Source organism: Arachis hypogaea, chromosome 19 (assembly GCF_003086295.3).
Source record: "Arachis hypogaea cultivar Tifrunner chromosome 19, arahy.Tifrunner.gnm2.J5K5, whole genome shotgun sequence".
NCBI lineage: Eukaryota > Viridiplantae > Streptophyta > Magnoliopsida > Fabales > Fabaceae > Arachis > Arachis hypogaea.
In genome coordinates, this window is record NC_092054.1 from 29,188,193 (window position 1) to 29,205,071 (window position 16,879).

At 39.0% G+C, this 16,879-nt stretch overlaps 1 protein-coding gene across 1 annotated transcript; it reads right to left on the reverse strand.

Moving 5' to 3' along the window:
* Positions 1 to 333: 333 nt before the first annotated feature.
* On the reverse strand, positions 334 to 963 carry LOC140182225 (uncharacterized). Its single transcript, XM_072228365.1, has one exon. The coding sequence runs from the start codon at positions 961 to 963 to the stop codon at positions 334 to 336; it is 630 nt and encodes a 209-aa protein (XP_072084466.1).
* Between the last annotated feature and the right edge of the window lie 15,916 nt (positions 964 to 16,879).

Here is a 16,879-nt window from a genome sequence, read left to right on the forward strand (position 1 = left end):
CTTGACTTCTCTAATAAAGCCTGCCTCTAGCTGGGCTTGCACTTGCTCTTCGACCAGTTGAGCCCGTTCAGGTCCTAGCTTCCTTCTTCTTTGCTGGACAGGTCGGGACCTCGGATGAACAGCCAATCTGTGTGACATGAGTTTGGGGTCTATTCCAGACATGTCGGAAGCTTTCCAGGAAAAGAGATCGGAATTCTCTTGTAGGAGCTGTACCAACTTCTGCTTCAGATCTTCTGCTAAGTTGGCTCCTATGTTGGTGTTTTTCCCAATCTCTTGCTCGATTTGTACCTCTTTTGCTTTTCCTCTGGGCTGTGGTTGTAATTATTCTTTAACTCAGACTCCCCCGAGTTCAATGGTATTGACTTCTTTTCCTTTACCTCTTAGGTTCAGGCTTTCATTGTAGCACTTTCTCGCCAGCTTTTGGTCTCCCCTGATGGTAGCAATCCCTTCTGGTATTGGGAGCTTCATACAGAGGTGGGGTGTAGAAACCATTGCTCTAAGCCAATTTAGGGTTGTTTTGCCTATCAGGGCATTGTAGGCAGAAGCTACATCGACGACAATAAAGTTGATGCTTAAGGTCTTGGATTTTATCCCCTTTCCAAAAGTTGTGTGTAGGGGAATGAAACCCAGCGGCTTAATGGGAGTGTCCCCTAATCCGAAGAGGGTGTCGGGGTAGGCCCTTAGCTGTTTCTCGTCCAACCCCAACTTGTCAAATGCTGGTTTAAACAAGAGGTCCGCCGAGCTCCCTTGATCCACCAGAGTTCTATGTAGATGGGGGTTGGCGAGAATCATAGTGATTACTACCGGGTCGTCATGTCCAGGCACAATGCCTTGTCCATCCTCCTTGGTGAATGAGATAGTTGGGAGATCGGGCCCTTCACTCTCGACTTGGTAGATTTCCTTCAGATGCCTTTTTCGAGATGATTTGGTCAACCCTCCTCCAGCAAATCCTCCCGATATCATGTGAATGTGTCGCTCGGAGGTTTGTGGGGGCAGACTTCTTCGTCAGTGACCTTCATCATCTCTTTTTCTTTTTCCATGATTGTCTGATATTTCCATGAGATATCTATCTAGCCGACTTTCCCTGACCAGCTTTTCTATCACATTTTTTAAGTCGTAACAATCATTGGTAGAATGTCCATACAGCTTGTGATACTTACAGTATTCATTACGACTTTCCCCCTTTTTGTTCTTGATGGGTTGCGGGGGAGGAAGCTTTTTAGTGCAGCAAATTTTTCTGTATACGTCGACTAGGAAAACTCGTAGAGGAGTATAAGAGTGATATCTTCCAGGCCTTTCAGATCCGACTTCTTCCTTTTTCTTGGGCTCCTTCTCTTTTAGATTGATGGGGATGCCGTATCCACCAACTCGGTTCTCGTAACCTGGATTTTTCCTCCATATTGATGTGCTTCTCAGCTCGTTCTTGTACATCACTTAAAGAAGTCGAGTGTCTCTTTGAGATGGACTGGGAGAAGGGTCTTTCTCGGTGTCCATTGACTAGGCCCATTATCACTGCTTCAGTGGGTAAGTCCTAAATTTTCAAGCACGCTTTGTTGAACCTTTCTATGTAGTCTCTCAGGAGTTCTCCGACCTCCTGTTTCACTCCTTGTAGGCTAGGTGCATGCTTGACTTTGTTAGCAAGAGGGTAAGCAGGTTTTAAAGTATTGAAACTTAAGTTTACCTGAGTGTGTTAGTGTATTTATAGGTTATGATCCAACAACCACTGTTGAAGTAGTTCCACTTCTGATGGTGGATAACCGTCCCTTTATCTTAGGGTTGTTAAGATCACTCTTCTAGAAGTGGGTGAGAGATTTGGGAGGCAGTTACTTATTTGAATAAGTGTTATCTACCAGCTCATGTCGAATCCGACCTCTTTGGAGAGGTCAAGTAGATCAGTGAAGGCTAACCCTTTAGATTGGGCCTTTTTGGACTTAATTGGACATGGCCGTCGCTTTGGGCCAGGGTATGAACACAAGTATAGAGAGTAGATACAACAATTAGATCAAGTAGCAGATAAATACAATATAGTAAATATGCAAGTCAATTACCAATGCACACCCAAACAAAACATATAAATGCAAATGATGCATATCCGCCCTATGGCTAATGATATCATCTGTTAGTTATACAGCCAAACCCATCATGTCCGGTAGCGAACCCTGGATAGGAACACCATAACACGGAGCAAGTGGGACCAAATCACAACCCTTGCATCTTACTCGCATAACTCGGAGTAAGAGGGACAACCTCAACCCTTGCCTCCTACCCAGGCAGTGCTACAATTCTAAACCCGGAGCAAGTGTGACAAAACTCAACCCTTGCATCTTACCTGGTGTCTCGAACCTTTATCTAGAGCAAGTGGACAACGCCGCTGCATCTTACTTGGTATGTCAAACCTTTATCCGGAGCAAGTGGACAATGCCACTACATCTTACTCAGTGTCTCAAACCTTTACCCAGAACAAGTGGACAACGCCACTACATCTTAATCGGTGTCTCAAACCTTTACCTAGAGCAAGTGGACAATTTTCTCAATTAGATTCAATCTCATTCCATTATATCATCTCATCGTTAATTTAATCCTTCACATCTTAATCTCTTTCAATATCAATCTAATACTCCCAAGATCCTCAACCAATATCTCATAATTCTTATAAATCACAACTTAACTACATATTCTACAGTATCTTTTTTCCCTTGAACCCCATTGCTTAACTCTAATAACATTATCTCTTTTCACACTTCTTAAACCCGAATCCGTGGACTAATAAGTAATTTAACTTTTTAAAACTTCAACTAAATAAATAAATTCCTTTTTATTTTTATTCAAAATTAAATAAGTTAAATCATAAACCAATTTCAAAACCATTTCAAGTTTTAAAACCTTTTCAATAAGGTTCCAAGCCATATGAATTTAAAAATAAAAATCCTAATTGAAAATCCCAAAAGTATTTATCCTCAAATCCATTACTTTACTTACTTTAAAATCTTAAAAAGTACTCAAGCCATATCTATTTTGATGAATTAATCAAATCAAACTCATTTTTGAAACCATAACCAAAACTTCAAAAACCCTTCAATTTTTATAAAAATTTCAACAGAACCTCCCCTAAAAACCAGAGTTTACCACCCTTCACGGGTTCTCTCAATTTAACCTCAACCCAACAAAATCAGCATTTCAATTTAACATTTCCATGTTCGTCATGCAAAATCAATCATTATCAATTTCAATATAAAATTCAAAATCAACATGACCAAACATCATAATATCCATCTTTCAAACACAACATACTCAATCACAGCAGAAAAATTATTTACATCACAAGCATTCATTCATTTGCGTTAATCTACTAAACTTGTCAGGTATTCAAAGCTCAAAATATTTTTATTTTAAAATAATCCCCTACCTCAATAGTCGGAAACCTTTAAAAGTTAACGCGTCAAGAGTCCCATTTATTCTTAACTCGCAGCAGCAACTTCATTGATTTTCAGGCAATATCAACAGTGACATCAAGGATCACAACAACAACGACTCATCTGACATAAATTGGTATTAACGCAGAATGGACATTAAGTGAAATTAGAACATAATTGGTAATAGAGTATTACGATAAATAGAAACGGAACCAAATAATCTCACCACGAGAAACAAAGTAGGATGACACAACAACAACTATTATTTCAATCATGCAATTTTTGGAACTTGACCCTAGAATGTTAACATCGCGAAATTCTCAATCATTAATAGCAGATTAATAGATGTATGGATTTCAAGGCAAGAATAACTTACTACATTTAAAGAGAAATGAGGCAACGGAGCAGCAGTAGCTCTAGGGACCTTTACTGACAGTAGAGTAACTCGCAATAATTATTTTTTTCCTATCACAGACAACCTCAGTAACAACTCTCACGGTAACGACAAATTTAAACGACAAAGAATATCTGAAACAAGGCTAGAGCTTACCAAGACAATAGGGGCTTGGCGGTAGTTTTTTACGGCTAGAACGACGGCGGTGAGCTCCACGATGGTGGATGGCCCCAGCAACGGCGTGGCAGTTTGGCACTGACGGAGGAAGAACAACGATCAGAGCTGAGGCTCCACGGACGACGATGGCAAGACGCAATGGTGGCCACGAGCACAATGGCGCACGCTCTCTTTCCACCTTACTCTCTCTCTCTCTCTCTCTCTCTCTCTCTCTCTCTCTCTCCTCTGATCTGCGAGCCTCTTCTCTGCGAACTATCTCCTCGGGCTTCACCTATGGACAACGGTAACTATGGCATCGTGGCAAGGACAACGACGGTGGAATGGGATGTGATGACCTCCCCTCCTCTTCTCCTATGCCGCATGAATTCTTTCTCCCTCTTTCAGCAACAATGGTGACAACAGCGCCTTAGTTCACCGGCACCCTTCTCTCTCTCTCTCTCTTCTCTCCTCTCTTCTCTGATTCACACGCTCTCTCCCTTTTGTGTGTGTGTGTGTGTGTGTGTAACATTGAAAGGGAAGGGGAAATGTGGGTGGCGGCTAAGGGGTTTAGGGTTAGATAAAAATTAGGATTTTATTTAGTTAGGATTAGGATTTTAATTTGGGGATTTTGGGATAATTAGGTAGAGAGTATTAATTTGAAATCTAATTTAATCTCTTAAAATTACTTTGAGAATATTATTATTTATCTATTTACTAATTAGCTTTCAGTCAAGTACTCTAATTTAAAATATAAGATACTATAATTAATTTTTTTCTCATAAAACTTAAAGTATTAAATTCTAAAAATATCAATTATTTAAATCAAATCATATAAAATTCTTATTATTTTATAATTACTAAGCTTTATAATTTAAATATAGAAAATTACTCAATAAATCATACAATTAGATAAAACTTTAATTTATCTCAAATTCAATTTATCAAAACTTGAGTCAATCTCCCTTAATCAAACAATTTCTGAAAATTGAGTTTTGACCCATTAAAATATATCAAAACTAGTTCTTAATCTAACATCAAAAAGTTTGGGTCTTAAAGACCGTGCTTACAAGAATCTGAAAGAGTAGTTGAAATCACAGGAATATCGGAAGGATGTGTAGGATTGCGTAACACCCTACCACACAGAGTTTCACGCTTAAGTCGTAAAACCGAGGTGGTGTGGTATTACGACCTTTAAAATGAAATATATATACATATAATAATTTAAAGAACGTAGTATATGAGGAGTCTTGAAAAATTGGTAAAACAAAATCATTAAATTAAAAGCGCAATGCTCAGGAATAAGGATTACTTTTGTACGAAGAAAGCTAAGGTTCACAACATATATATACAGAAATCAAGAGTAGAGGGTCAAGAGTACAAAATAACAAGCTCCTAACTCAACCTGCGAAGCTAAGGCTGGCCGGAGAATATTTACATACATATATACATAACCCAAAGCCCAACATACATATATAAAAAACCCTAATTCTCCATACACCTCTAAGAGGTACAAAGGTAAAACAAGTTATCAGGAGAGTTCTATACATATGATCACATATAAACTATACAAAATAAAGTCCCCAAAAGATCCACTTCGCTGTAGAGCTCCAGACGCCAAGCGAGGTGCCTCTCGACCTGCATCTAAAAAACACAAAATGTTCGTATGGAATTAGAACCGGGGTTCTCAGCATGGTAAATGTGCCACGTACATAAGATATAAGGTCTCGAAAAAGCCAGAGGCAATCCTAGAACTCCGACGCTCAAATTATAACTCTTAAAGAACTAAAATAGAAACCATAGGCGGGTGGTTCTCTAAGGATTCCTAAACTTAACCAAACCTTAACTAAAACCCTTACTCTCTCCGTCTTTCCTCCGTTCCTCCAACTCCAGTGAAATCCCATAGACAAACAAACAGACAATGGCAAATACAGATAGAATACAAGTAATACAGATATCAAGTATAACAATTAGCATATTAAAATCACTTAGGCATTCCCAAACAGTGCACAAGCAAGCAATTCAAACAATATGCATATCTTGCATGCTTGTCCTATGGCTGATGAGTCTCATCTGTCGATTATCAAGCCAACCCAACAAGTCCGGCTGCTAAACCCTGGACTATCCCCCGTCGCGCATCCCCTAGATTCTATGCATAGTTTTTTCTTATTTAAAATTTGCTCATTGAGGGTATCCTTCCCGGGAATTTATACGTGCCCGGTCACCCTTACGACGTAGGGTCAACAGAGTATCGAGTCTCAACCTGGAATACGTAGTGGCAAGTCATGGTACTTTACCCAGGGAATCTCGTATCTCAGATAATTGAGTGCATAAGCCAATAAACATTCATAATCATTTATAATCATTGAATAATCATTCTTTACAGCCATGGCATCACATATACTTCAGTTCTCTGCATTTTTCATTCATAATTCATCATTTTTCAACCTTACTTTACCCCCAAGTTATCACTTCTTCCTAGCTTCATCTCATTACTAGGCATACTATTAAGATTTAAGGGCTAAAAGAGTAAAAATAGAGGTTTAGAGGTTCGAAATTAAGCTTTAAAAATACAAAATTCATGTTTGCTGAAATAGGGGCTACGCATACGCATGGTCGTTCAAATTTCCATGCTCGCATACACATGCACCTGGCTCGCGTACGTGAGATATCCAACCAGAATAGGCTGGTCATGTCGCGTGCAGGTGGACACATACACAACCCCACAAAAATCACTGCTCGCGTACGCAAGCTATGAAAAACATCAAAAATGCTGAATGCTGCAGAATTTTTAGTTTTGCCCTTCAAACTTCTGATGCGCATAAACTTCATGAACCCAATTTTCATACGAAACAAGTTTTAAACAATTTGGGGGTCCAGAAACCGAGTTATGGCTCGCCGAAGTTCGGCCAAAAATTAGTTTTTCACAAAAGCTCATAAACCTCTATTACTACCAAAAAACCACACACAAAAACCAGCAACACAACATACCATATACAATGCCAACATCTCCACATCCAACCGCAATCAATCATACCTCAATATTACACAAACTTATACCTAAATTCCTCACTTTAATAAACAAGATGATCAACAATCATCATCTATGTATAATCAATGTTATCAACTTGTCAATCATTATTCAATCACCATTTATCATTCTATTTCCATCATACCAATGATCACCAACACATGCTCAATCCATGTCATCAATCTTTATCAAAAATACTAAGCATTTAACATACTTTATCATTCCAACCTATCCTATGGTCATCTAGCCTAAGTTTTCACAAGACATTATATATTAAATACGAGAAACCAAAATCATACCTTCGCTGATTTCCTCGTATAACCCAAAACAACCTACTTAGGTAAGAAGCAAGCCCACAACACCAATTTCAGCAACTAGCATCAAATCCCAAGCTTCCAATTAAGCTTCCAACATATCCAATTGCTTCATATCACTTATATACATACACCTAACACATTTTTCACATATACATGTACAAAATTCAATACCCACACACTTAATCAATGAATTCACTATGGGTTGAAAATTTTTATCGTACCCACGGACCAAACGAACCAAGTCCAACAATTCTCGCAAGCTAAATCAAACCTAGAGTACCAAAATCAACAAATCTCAACATATAAATCTCACAAAATTTCAAAATTCAAGGAGATAGAGCAACTGGAGTGAGAGTGAGGATTACCTATGAAATTGTTCTGATAAATTCATAGAGCTCGACGTGGTGGTCGCGTGGCTGCAAACGGTGCGGCGATTGGAGCTGGAGTAGCAAGATATGGTGGCTAGAAGTGGAACAAGGGTTTTGTTCTCCTTCTTCTTCCTCCCTTTGTTCTGAAATGTGAATGAGGAATGAGGGAAAGGAAATGAGCTGAAGCTCATTAGTTGGTAAGTGTAGTTTGGGCCTTGGGCCCAATACGGCCCCATTCACCGGCTCGGCCCAATCTTGGGCCAAATTTTTTAAAATTAGTGTCAAAATTTTTATTTTAATTAGGACTATCCTAAAAATTCACATTTCTATTCTTTTTTATTAAAAATTAATTTATTGATTAATTATTCGCTAATTTTACAGGGTTTACAATTTCAACTAAACAAAAATAGTTACAATAACGTGTGCGGAAAAGAGAATCAAAACACATCTTAACAAGAAAATCTGAATCAAAGAACTTTAAGAGGAACAAAAGAAAAGATGGTGTCTTTGGTCGAAACAAGTTCAAAATGAATAAAAGATGTACAATGTTCACAAAGAGAAGACAATTGAAGTCAATAGCATCATTTACAAAATTCAAGAGAATAATTAGGAACACAACCGAATGAAATATCCACAAAGAATGGAAAACTTAAGGGAAAAGCTATTTTCACGCTCAAAAGGAAAGGGTACAAAGCAAACACTTTTCAAAGAAAATAACAAAAGCATAAATATTGTATTATGTTAATGCAAATTCAAGTTGAAATAGATTATACAAGACTTGTAAAATAAAAATTAAATAGGGGCTAAGGCTAAAGATATCTTCTCCAAAATCTTGAAAGGTACTTGAGTGCATAATCAAATAAAGATATGTATTGAAATTGCAACAGAGTTAGAAGGAAATCAAATTCTATTCAGAAAAAAAAATTTGAGGTAAGGTCTTCCTATAAGTCAATAAAAGAACGGATGGTACACTGTAAACTTTTAACTACACAAAGAAGTTTTAAAGTTTCATGTAAAGGAGCGCATCATAAATTCAAAACTATCTTATCAAAATTTAGAAAATGGCTATGGAAAAAATCAAGCAAGAGAATAATTGAATTGAAATTTTTTCAAGAAGAATCCGAAACAAGAACTTCAGAAAGAAGTTACAAGAAATGATATATCACACCAAACAAGTTTGGAATTTTTCAAGGGATTGTATTGTTCACAAAGAGGAACACAAAATCGAGGACAACCTTGTATAAGAATCAATCAAAAGGTCTGAGACAAAAATCTGAGAGGATACAGTAGATTATGAGGCATCACAGCAAAACATGTTCAAATCATATCAAGTGATTACATAGTTCATGTAAAGGAATGCAAGTCAAGAGTTGGGATTTCAAAAACCCAAGGAATAACCAAGAGTACGATCAATCAAATTATGCGTAAGAGAATTCAAATTGCATTTCAAGAAAAGAAAATGAAACAAGGAATTCCAAGATTAAGGGTAGAAGAATGAATGGTACGTGAAATCACATGGCACGATAAAAGGCACATACTTCAATGCAAATTATGAAGGAAAAGATATATCAAGTTACAAAATACAAGCAAAGATTAAGATTCGAAACTGAGCTATCCTTGAAAAGCAGCTTCTAACGTTCCTAAACCTCACGATTCGCATAGCCTAATACTTCTATTTCACCTATGATAATCCATTAGTGTTCCCAAATACACAGACCAATAGCATTAGGTTGGCCAAACCGAATACCATGAAATATGCACGGTAAACTAACAGAGTTAATCAGTAGGTAGTCATGTGAATAAAGCTCTATCTCTCGTCATCTGGACAAGATCTACAACATGACAAATGCTTAGAGTATGCAGTTGAAGTATAGTCAGTCTATTCCTCGAGCTCTACAGGAAAGACAACTCTGATATCATAATTTAACACCCTTATTACCGAAATGTCACGCTTCTGGCTGCGCCACTCTGATAGCAAGGACATTACAACCACTTTGCTATATAATATGTAAAACCTAGAAAAATAATAAATAATTAATCAATAAATTAAATGAGAGTGAAAGAGATTAGAAAATTAAAATTTTATAATTTGGGAGAGTAAAAATGGTTAGGATTCGAATTAAAGCACTAATCTTAAAGGTTTTGGCTCAAAGTTGTGCCAACAAGCTAAAACAAATGAACTGGGCTTCACCAGGCCCAAGCCCACATTATTTATGCTCACACTTAAAATCACTTCAGCACAAAATCACCATTTGAGAGAGTGAGAGGGGCAGATAGAAGGAGAGAAAGGGGAAGGAAATCCTAACAAATATTATTTATCACCATCTTTATCTGTCCATAAATTTTGATTCAGAGCTTCAATTGACGAGCCGTTTGTTGCCACATGTTCGTCTCAAAATTATCTTCAATTTTATTCGAATATTGTGGTAAGAAACCTTGAAATTATTTCCCAATTTATGTTCTCTTGAATTTTGCATTTTTGGGATATATGTGAGTTAAAATCTTGTGATTTTAGTTATTCAGGGGTACTCTAGCATGGATTCCAAGTGGATTCCATCTCAAATTTGAGTGGGTTAAGGTAAAGAAATCTAATTCCTTCATTATCAATAATTTTAAATGAAACCCTAACTTGAAATGTGAATTAATTTGGTGTAATTAACTAGATTACATAAAGAATGATGGCTTACTTGGGTTGAGTTGTGTTGCAATTTTATGGCTTGATTTGATTGTGAAGAATTTTTTAAGGGTTGATTGACGTTGGGTGAGACTTGGAGTTGTCGGAAGGAGAAAGGATTCAAGGGCGTGAACCGCCGTCAAAGAGGTACGACTCTTAGTTTTGGATATATACCATGTAACATTATGTGAAAATCTAGGTTAATTGATTCTAGGATAGGATTGGATTGAAATTGATTATTGTGTGATTAGTTGATATGGATGTATGTATGAGTATGCATGATTTAAATTGTTGTGGTGTTCTTGACTATGAAGGTAATTTGATTGCCTATTGAGGCGTTGGTATGAAAATTGTACCGAAAGCTGAGATAGGGTGAGATATCCCCTATTAGGTAAGTCCTGGTAAGTGATGATTGCCATGTGTGAATTGATTGCTAAATTAATAATTTTTGGATGAATTGATAAGTGTTGTATGTTGTTGTTGTGAATGGGTATGTTTGAAAGAATGTGCTAAATGAGTTATAATTGGAATGGTTGGACTTGAAATAAATAGGGATTTATAAGTTTGTTTGAAGTGTTTAGAAATGGTATTGGAGTGAATTGTTGTTGGATTAAAGAGGATTCGATTATTTGAATGGCTTGTTAGTTTGATTATTGATAGAAAATTTATGGAATTGGAATGATTATGTTGCAGGTTGTTTGGTTAGGTGTGGGATGGGTAGGACTTGTTAAATGAGTATTGAGATGCATGGAATTGGCCTTGGAATGGTTTGAAAATGAATTGAAGGCAGTTTTGGTGAAAATTTACAATTTGGTAAAAACTGAATTTTGACCAACTTTGGTGCGCCATAACTTGGTGCTCGAAGCTTGGATTGGGGTAAAATCTATCTTAAATTGAAGCTAGTTAAATGTCTTTAAAATGGTTTAAGAATAAAAGAATCAGAATTTCATAGAGAAAGATATGAACGAATAAAAACTAGTACAAAAAACTGAATTATGAGATTATGTAGCAAATTAGAATTTCTCGTATGTGTGCCAACGCATAGTATGGTGCATGGGCATATAACAGGCCGAGAGAAAATGCTCGTGTGTATGCACGAGGGGTATGTGTATGCACACACAGGGGTCATGCATACTGGTGCGCGTGTATGCAAACCCTATACTGTTCGTACAGCAGCAGTACCAACAAGTGTACTAGGTCGTCCAAGTAATACCTGAGCGAGTCAGAGTCGATCCCACGAAGATTGTGGCTTGAAGCAAGCAATGGTTTTCTTGCAGGTCTTAGTCAGGCGGAATCAGAAGGAGTTGAATTAAGTATATGGAGTTGGGTAAAGTATGATGACATATAACTAATAAAGATATCGAATAGGAATAGAGTTGAAAGTCGGAGTTGCTTTGTCTTTCTGAATGAACTCTGGTATTAATGTCTTCCTTGCTTGTGAATGATATTCTTCTATGGTAGGCTGTAAGTGATCAAAGTCATTTTCCATGGTCATTGATCTCTTCTGCTACAGGTCAAACGCCATTGTCAGTGGTCATTCAATCTGACGGAGGGTGAAGCTCTAGCAAGTCATTCTCTTGGCGATCCTACTCAAAACGCCACAGACAAGGTCGAATCTTCCGGATCAGAGAACGCTGCTTCTTTGGATTCTAGCCTATACCACGGAGACCCTAATCTCTACGAAAATCGGCTGAACTGGTGTCTCGAGAAGTCCCCAACGAAGTCGTGGATTAACTGTCTGAGAGATGTATAAACATAACTGTTGGCTTGTGCTTTTCTTCCAGGTACTCACATGAACCCAAGTAGATACGGGTGTTTGTCAGGCACGTTCATCTTAATGTGATGAACAGAGCTAATTTGTCAGATCATCCTGCCCACCATGATGAAGATCGGGATATACATTTTAGAGATAGATCAAACACAGATCGAAGAAGAAACAGAAATACTTTTATTCATTCATAGGACTCAGCAGGGCTCTTCTCCTCAACCTAGGAGGTTTAGAAACTCATACTGAAGTAAAAACAAAGCAAAACGTGTATGATGGCTGAATGGAATCGAAAAACCTCTAAATTACATAAATAAAATCTCTTAAATACTAAACAGATGACTAGTAATGGTAAAATAGTCTATTTAGTACTAAAATTCACTTCTGGAGCCCACTTTGTGAGTGTTTGGACTGAGCTTTGATGAAGTCCACGTGCTTAGGCTTCCTTGGGTGTTGAACTCCAGCTTGGAATCTCTTTCTGGCGCTGGACGCTAGAACTGGTCAGATGGCTGGCGTTGAACGCCAGTTTTGGGCCATTTAATCCGCTGCAAAGTATGAACTATTATATATTTCTGGAAAGTTCTGAAAGTCAGCTTTCCATAACCGTTAAGATCTCTCCATTTGGACTTCTGTAGCTCGAGAAAAACTTTTTCGAATGCAGGCAGGTTAGATCTGGATAGCATCTGCAGTGCTTTCTTTGTCTCTGAATCAAACTTTTGCTCTAGTTCCTTAATTTCAGCTAGAAAATACCTGAAATTGTCCAAAAACACAAAAACTCAAAGTAGAATCCAAAAATGTGAATTTAGCACTAAAACCTATAAAAACTTAATAAAAACTAAATAAAAACTACTAAAAACTATATGAAAATTATTCCGAGGGTTACCTGAAAGTGTAGATCAATCTCGGAGGAGATCTTCTGTACGGGTCGAAGCTGACGTGTCCGGCTGGTGAGTGGCGACCGGAGCGGTTGGGTCCGACTTGTTGAACTTGATGATGCAGCTGATCCTTTGTCACCGGAGGGTGGGGGGTACCTGCAAGGGACTCCGATGCTTAAGTTAGTAAGGGTATTAAGCAGGTTTTTAGTAGAATCAGAGTATGAGTTATACCTGGGTGCTCCAGTGTATTTATAATGATGTGGAGTGACCTTTTTAGATAAGATAAGTTAGTTATCTTTATCTTATCTTATCTTTGGGTGAGGTCAGCTTATCTTCAAGGGAACCGCCCTTATCTCTGTAGGCTTGGGCTGCCTTTGGATTTGGGTCGTATTCCTTGAGTTGGGCCCTTTTTGGGATTTTCTGGCGGTTTAACTGAGCTCTTTGAGAAGAGGTCGGATTCTCCTGACTTGAAGAGGTCGGTCGACTAGTCAGTAGAACATCCCGGGTGGACAGCTCGACCCAGGGTATGAATAGTGCCCCTGCTCGAGCTCGGTCTTTCTTTTGAGGTCGAGTCTTGGTTTTAGGACTTCGATCTTTCTCTGGTGAAGCCGAACTTGAGCATTTTGTCGACTTTATCTTTGTAGAGTTCTTTTTTTGAATGCGGAACATTTCTTCTTTCATTTTCTCTGAAAGCGCGTGCTTTAGTGTCCTAGCCTTAGGAATGTGCGAGGGTTTAATACCCTTATTAGTTGGTTTTAATGCTTCGTTTCTCTTGGCTTTTTATTTTGAATTTTGCCCTCAAGAAATGGTTTTACCTTTTCTGTAACTTCTCTCTTTTCTTTGTTCTTCTGTTTCACCTGAAGCTTTCCTTTTCGTTTTTTCTCTGCGACGCTGTGTCTTGGTACTTTGTTGGCGTTTTGCTTGAGAGAAAACTTTCGTCGCTCCGGCTTCCAACTTTCTTCAGAGCTCTTTCTCCTTTTTCCAGGTTGATTTTTCCTTACTTTCTTTGTTGCTTGTGTTATGTTATTTCTGGAAAAAAGTTTGAACCTTTTGTATCCCGTGCATCTTGCTTAAAGCTTGAATCTTTTGTATCACTGCGTGTCTGCTTGTTTGCTGTTGTGGGGGGTTTTTTCTTACTTTTGAAATGGTCTTTCTGTACTCTAGGGTTCGTATTGCTTATTTTTCTTCTTTTGCGAACTGCATGAACTTTCTTGCTTTCTCGAAAGATTGCTCCTTTGATGTTTTTCGCCATGTTGATAGTTTTCTTTGCTAATGAATTTTGTAAAAGATAATGATGCTTTTTATTTCTCCGAAAAATGTTGTGTCTTTGATGGCTTCTTCTTGATACGTTTTGTTATTTGGTTGCTTTCGTTTGTTGACCAAACTGAGACTGTGGGTCTGGAGCTTAGTTGTTTTGATGGTTTTATCTGTGGCTTGTGGCTTTCTACTCGGAGTGTCGCTTTAGTTGAAAGGGGTCATTATCTTTCTGTATCGAGGTGTAGGCTTGTAGGTTTTCCTGAGTCCTTGTTCTATTGACTGCCTCCAAAGGATGCCCCTGAATCTTTTTGGTGTGGGTCCTGGGGTTTCCTTTTGTTGTTTGTACTGAGTTGGATTATGTTGGCCGAGTTGTTTTGATTTCGTCCGAGATGTTTTTTAGTAATCCAATCTTCTTTTCTTGTTTGTAGGACTAGTTGGCCATGTCTTCTCGCAAAAATATTGTAGAGACGTCCTAGAAGGTCCCTGAGGGGATGTCTGATTGGTTGGACTCCCTTGTTTTAATGTGTGTTTCCATGGTGAATGCTGAGTTCTGTGTGGAGCTTAGGAAACATCACCGCCTCTGTAAGAGTAGAGATCAAGAAAGGAATTATGAATTGGTAGCACCTGATTCTGAGGAGAGGGTTTGCTTCCCTGCTCTGACCCGGGGGGAGCGCCCTTTCTTTTATGCTTACGACTATTTTTTCAACCAGTTGGACATCACTTTTCCCTTTACTTCTTTTGAGACCCGATTTGTTGTGGTCGTGTAATGTAGCTCCGTCCCAACTCCATCCGAACTCCTGGGGCTTTATCAAGATTTTTCTGCTTCTTTGCCAAGAATTGGATGTTACTCCTTCTCAAACTCTTTTCCTTTATCTGTTTGTTTTAACTAAGCCTGGGATTTCTTCAAAAAAGAAAGCCTCGTGGGTTTCCTTTAGATCTGCGCAAGGGCATAAGGTTTTTACCATGTATGACGAGTCCTTTAAGGACTTCAAGAATTATTTTTTCAAGGTCCGAGCAGTTGAGGAAGCTCGGCCCTTTTTTCTGGAAGCGAATGATGAGCCATCCTTCCCCTTGTGTTGGCAACAGAATGTAGTAGTATCCCGATATACGTGGGAGATGCTCGATAAATTTGAGCAAGCTTTTGTAACTGTTTTGGAAGACCTTTGGGGGGAACCTCCTCATTTGGATACTAAAAAATCTTTGGGGGAGCCTTCCCTTGTCCGAACTGCATTGGGTATTACTTGATATATTTTGTTTCTTATTTTTACTTTGCTTTCTTCTTCTTTCCTGGTTTGTAAAACTGTTCGTTTTCATTTTTCAGAGATGGCCAAGAGTAACGACGCGATGAAGGCTTTCAAAAAGGCGAGAAAGGCTACTACAGCTCAGAACATCTCGACCAAGAAGGATGGGAAAGGGTACTCTCAGATGACGTCGAAACCGTTCGTGCCGAGCTCTCCTGGACCGAGGAGAATGATCCCTACTCCTCGAGTCCGTTTAATGGATCCTCCGCAGTCTTCTGCTGCTGCTGTGGCTTCTCCTCCGGCCATTCCTCCTTCCAAAAGACCTCGGACCGTTGAACCCTTCAATCTGGATGCGCCTGATTTTGATCCTATTCGATTTGTCGATCAGCAGATCGGTCCTTATGGTGCTCTCTCTATGGATGATGTTTCTCTCCTTCGTCACTTAGATTTTATAACTCGGAGTAGCATCAAGATGGCACATATGGGAGCTGCCCTGTACCGAACTGCCCAAGATCTTCCCCTTCATGATACTCAAGCCTTTATGGAGGAGGCTAAGCGGGAATTCGACCGGATGAAGGGTTTGAAAGAGGAGCTCGAGGTGAAAGTGGCCAAACTAGAGAAGGAGTTGGAGGGCGAAAAGGCTAGCTCTGTTGCCTTGGCGGCTTCTGTGAAGTTGGCTAAAGACATGGCATTGAGGCACAAGGAAAGCTATGTCACGACCTACCGGGAAGTGATGCGTCTCAGGGAGGAGCTGGAATCGGCCCGGGATGATTATGCCGAGCTCTAGGGTCACCTTGTAGGAAGTGTAAATGCTACTTATGAGAACCTGAAGGAGCAGGTTCGGGTTCTTGCCCCCGAGGTTGACCTTGCTCTATTCAGTCTGGATAATGTTATAAAGGATGGCAAGATCATCCCTAACGACCCTGATGACGATGATGTTGAACCACCTCCTGTGCCTGCCGTCAAGACCTCTGCAGTGCCGACTTCTTCAACTCCTTCAGCTGAGTTTGGTCACCCCGAGTCGGAACCTGATTGCCAGATCTTAAATCGGTATGACGGGACGGTAGATGCAGTGCCTCTTCAGACTCGCCCTCCTTCACCCTGTGCTGATGCTGCCGAGAAGCCTTCGGATCTTAAATGATTTTTCTAAGTGTTTGTGTAGATAGCCCGGCTTGTGGGCTTTTAAACTCTTTATTTTGTACATGATGTTTGCTGACTGTTGACACTCTTTTAGTTGCTTGTTTAGCAACTTCATTTTGAAAAACAAAATAGTTTCCAAGCTCTTGGGGCTGATTTTGGTGGCCTCTTGAGCTTGTTATTATTATAACTTTATGCTTTTCATATCATGTCTGTTTGCATCTGCCTTGGTATCTTTTTAGGTTTTTTGGATT

Bases quoted from the DNA above. Each gene is read 5' to 3' on its own strand.
- LOC140182225 (XM_072228365.1), bottom strand. From the start codon at position 963: ATGATATCGGGAGGATTTGCTGGAGGAGGGTTGACCAAATCATCTCGA.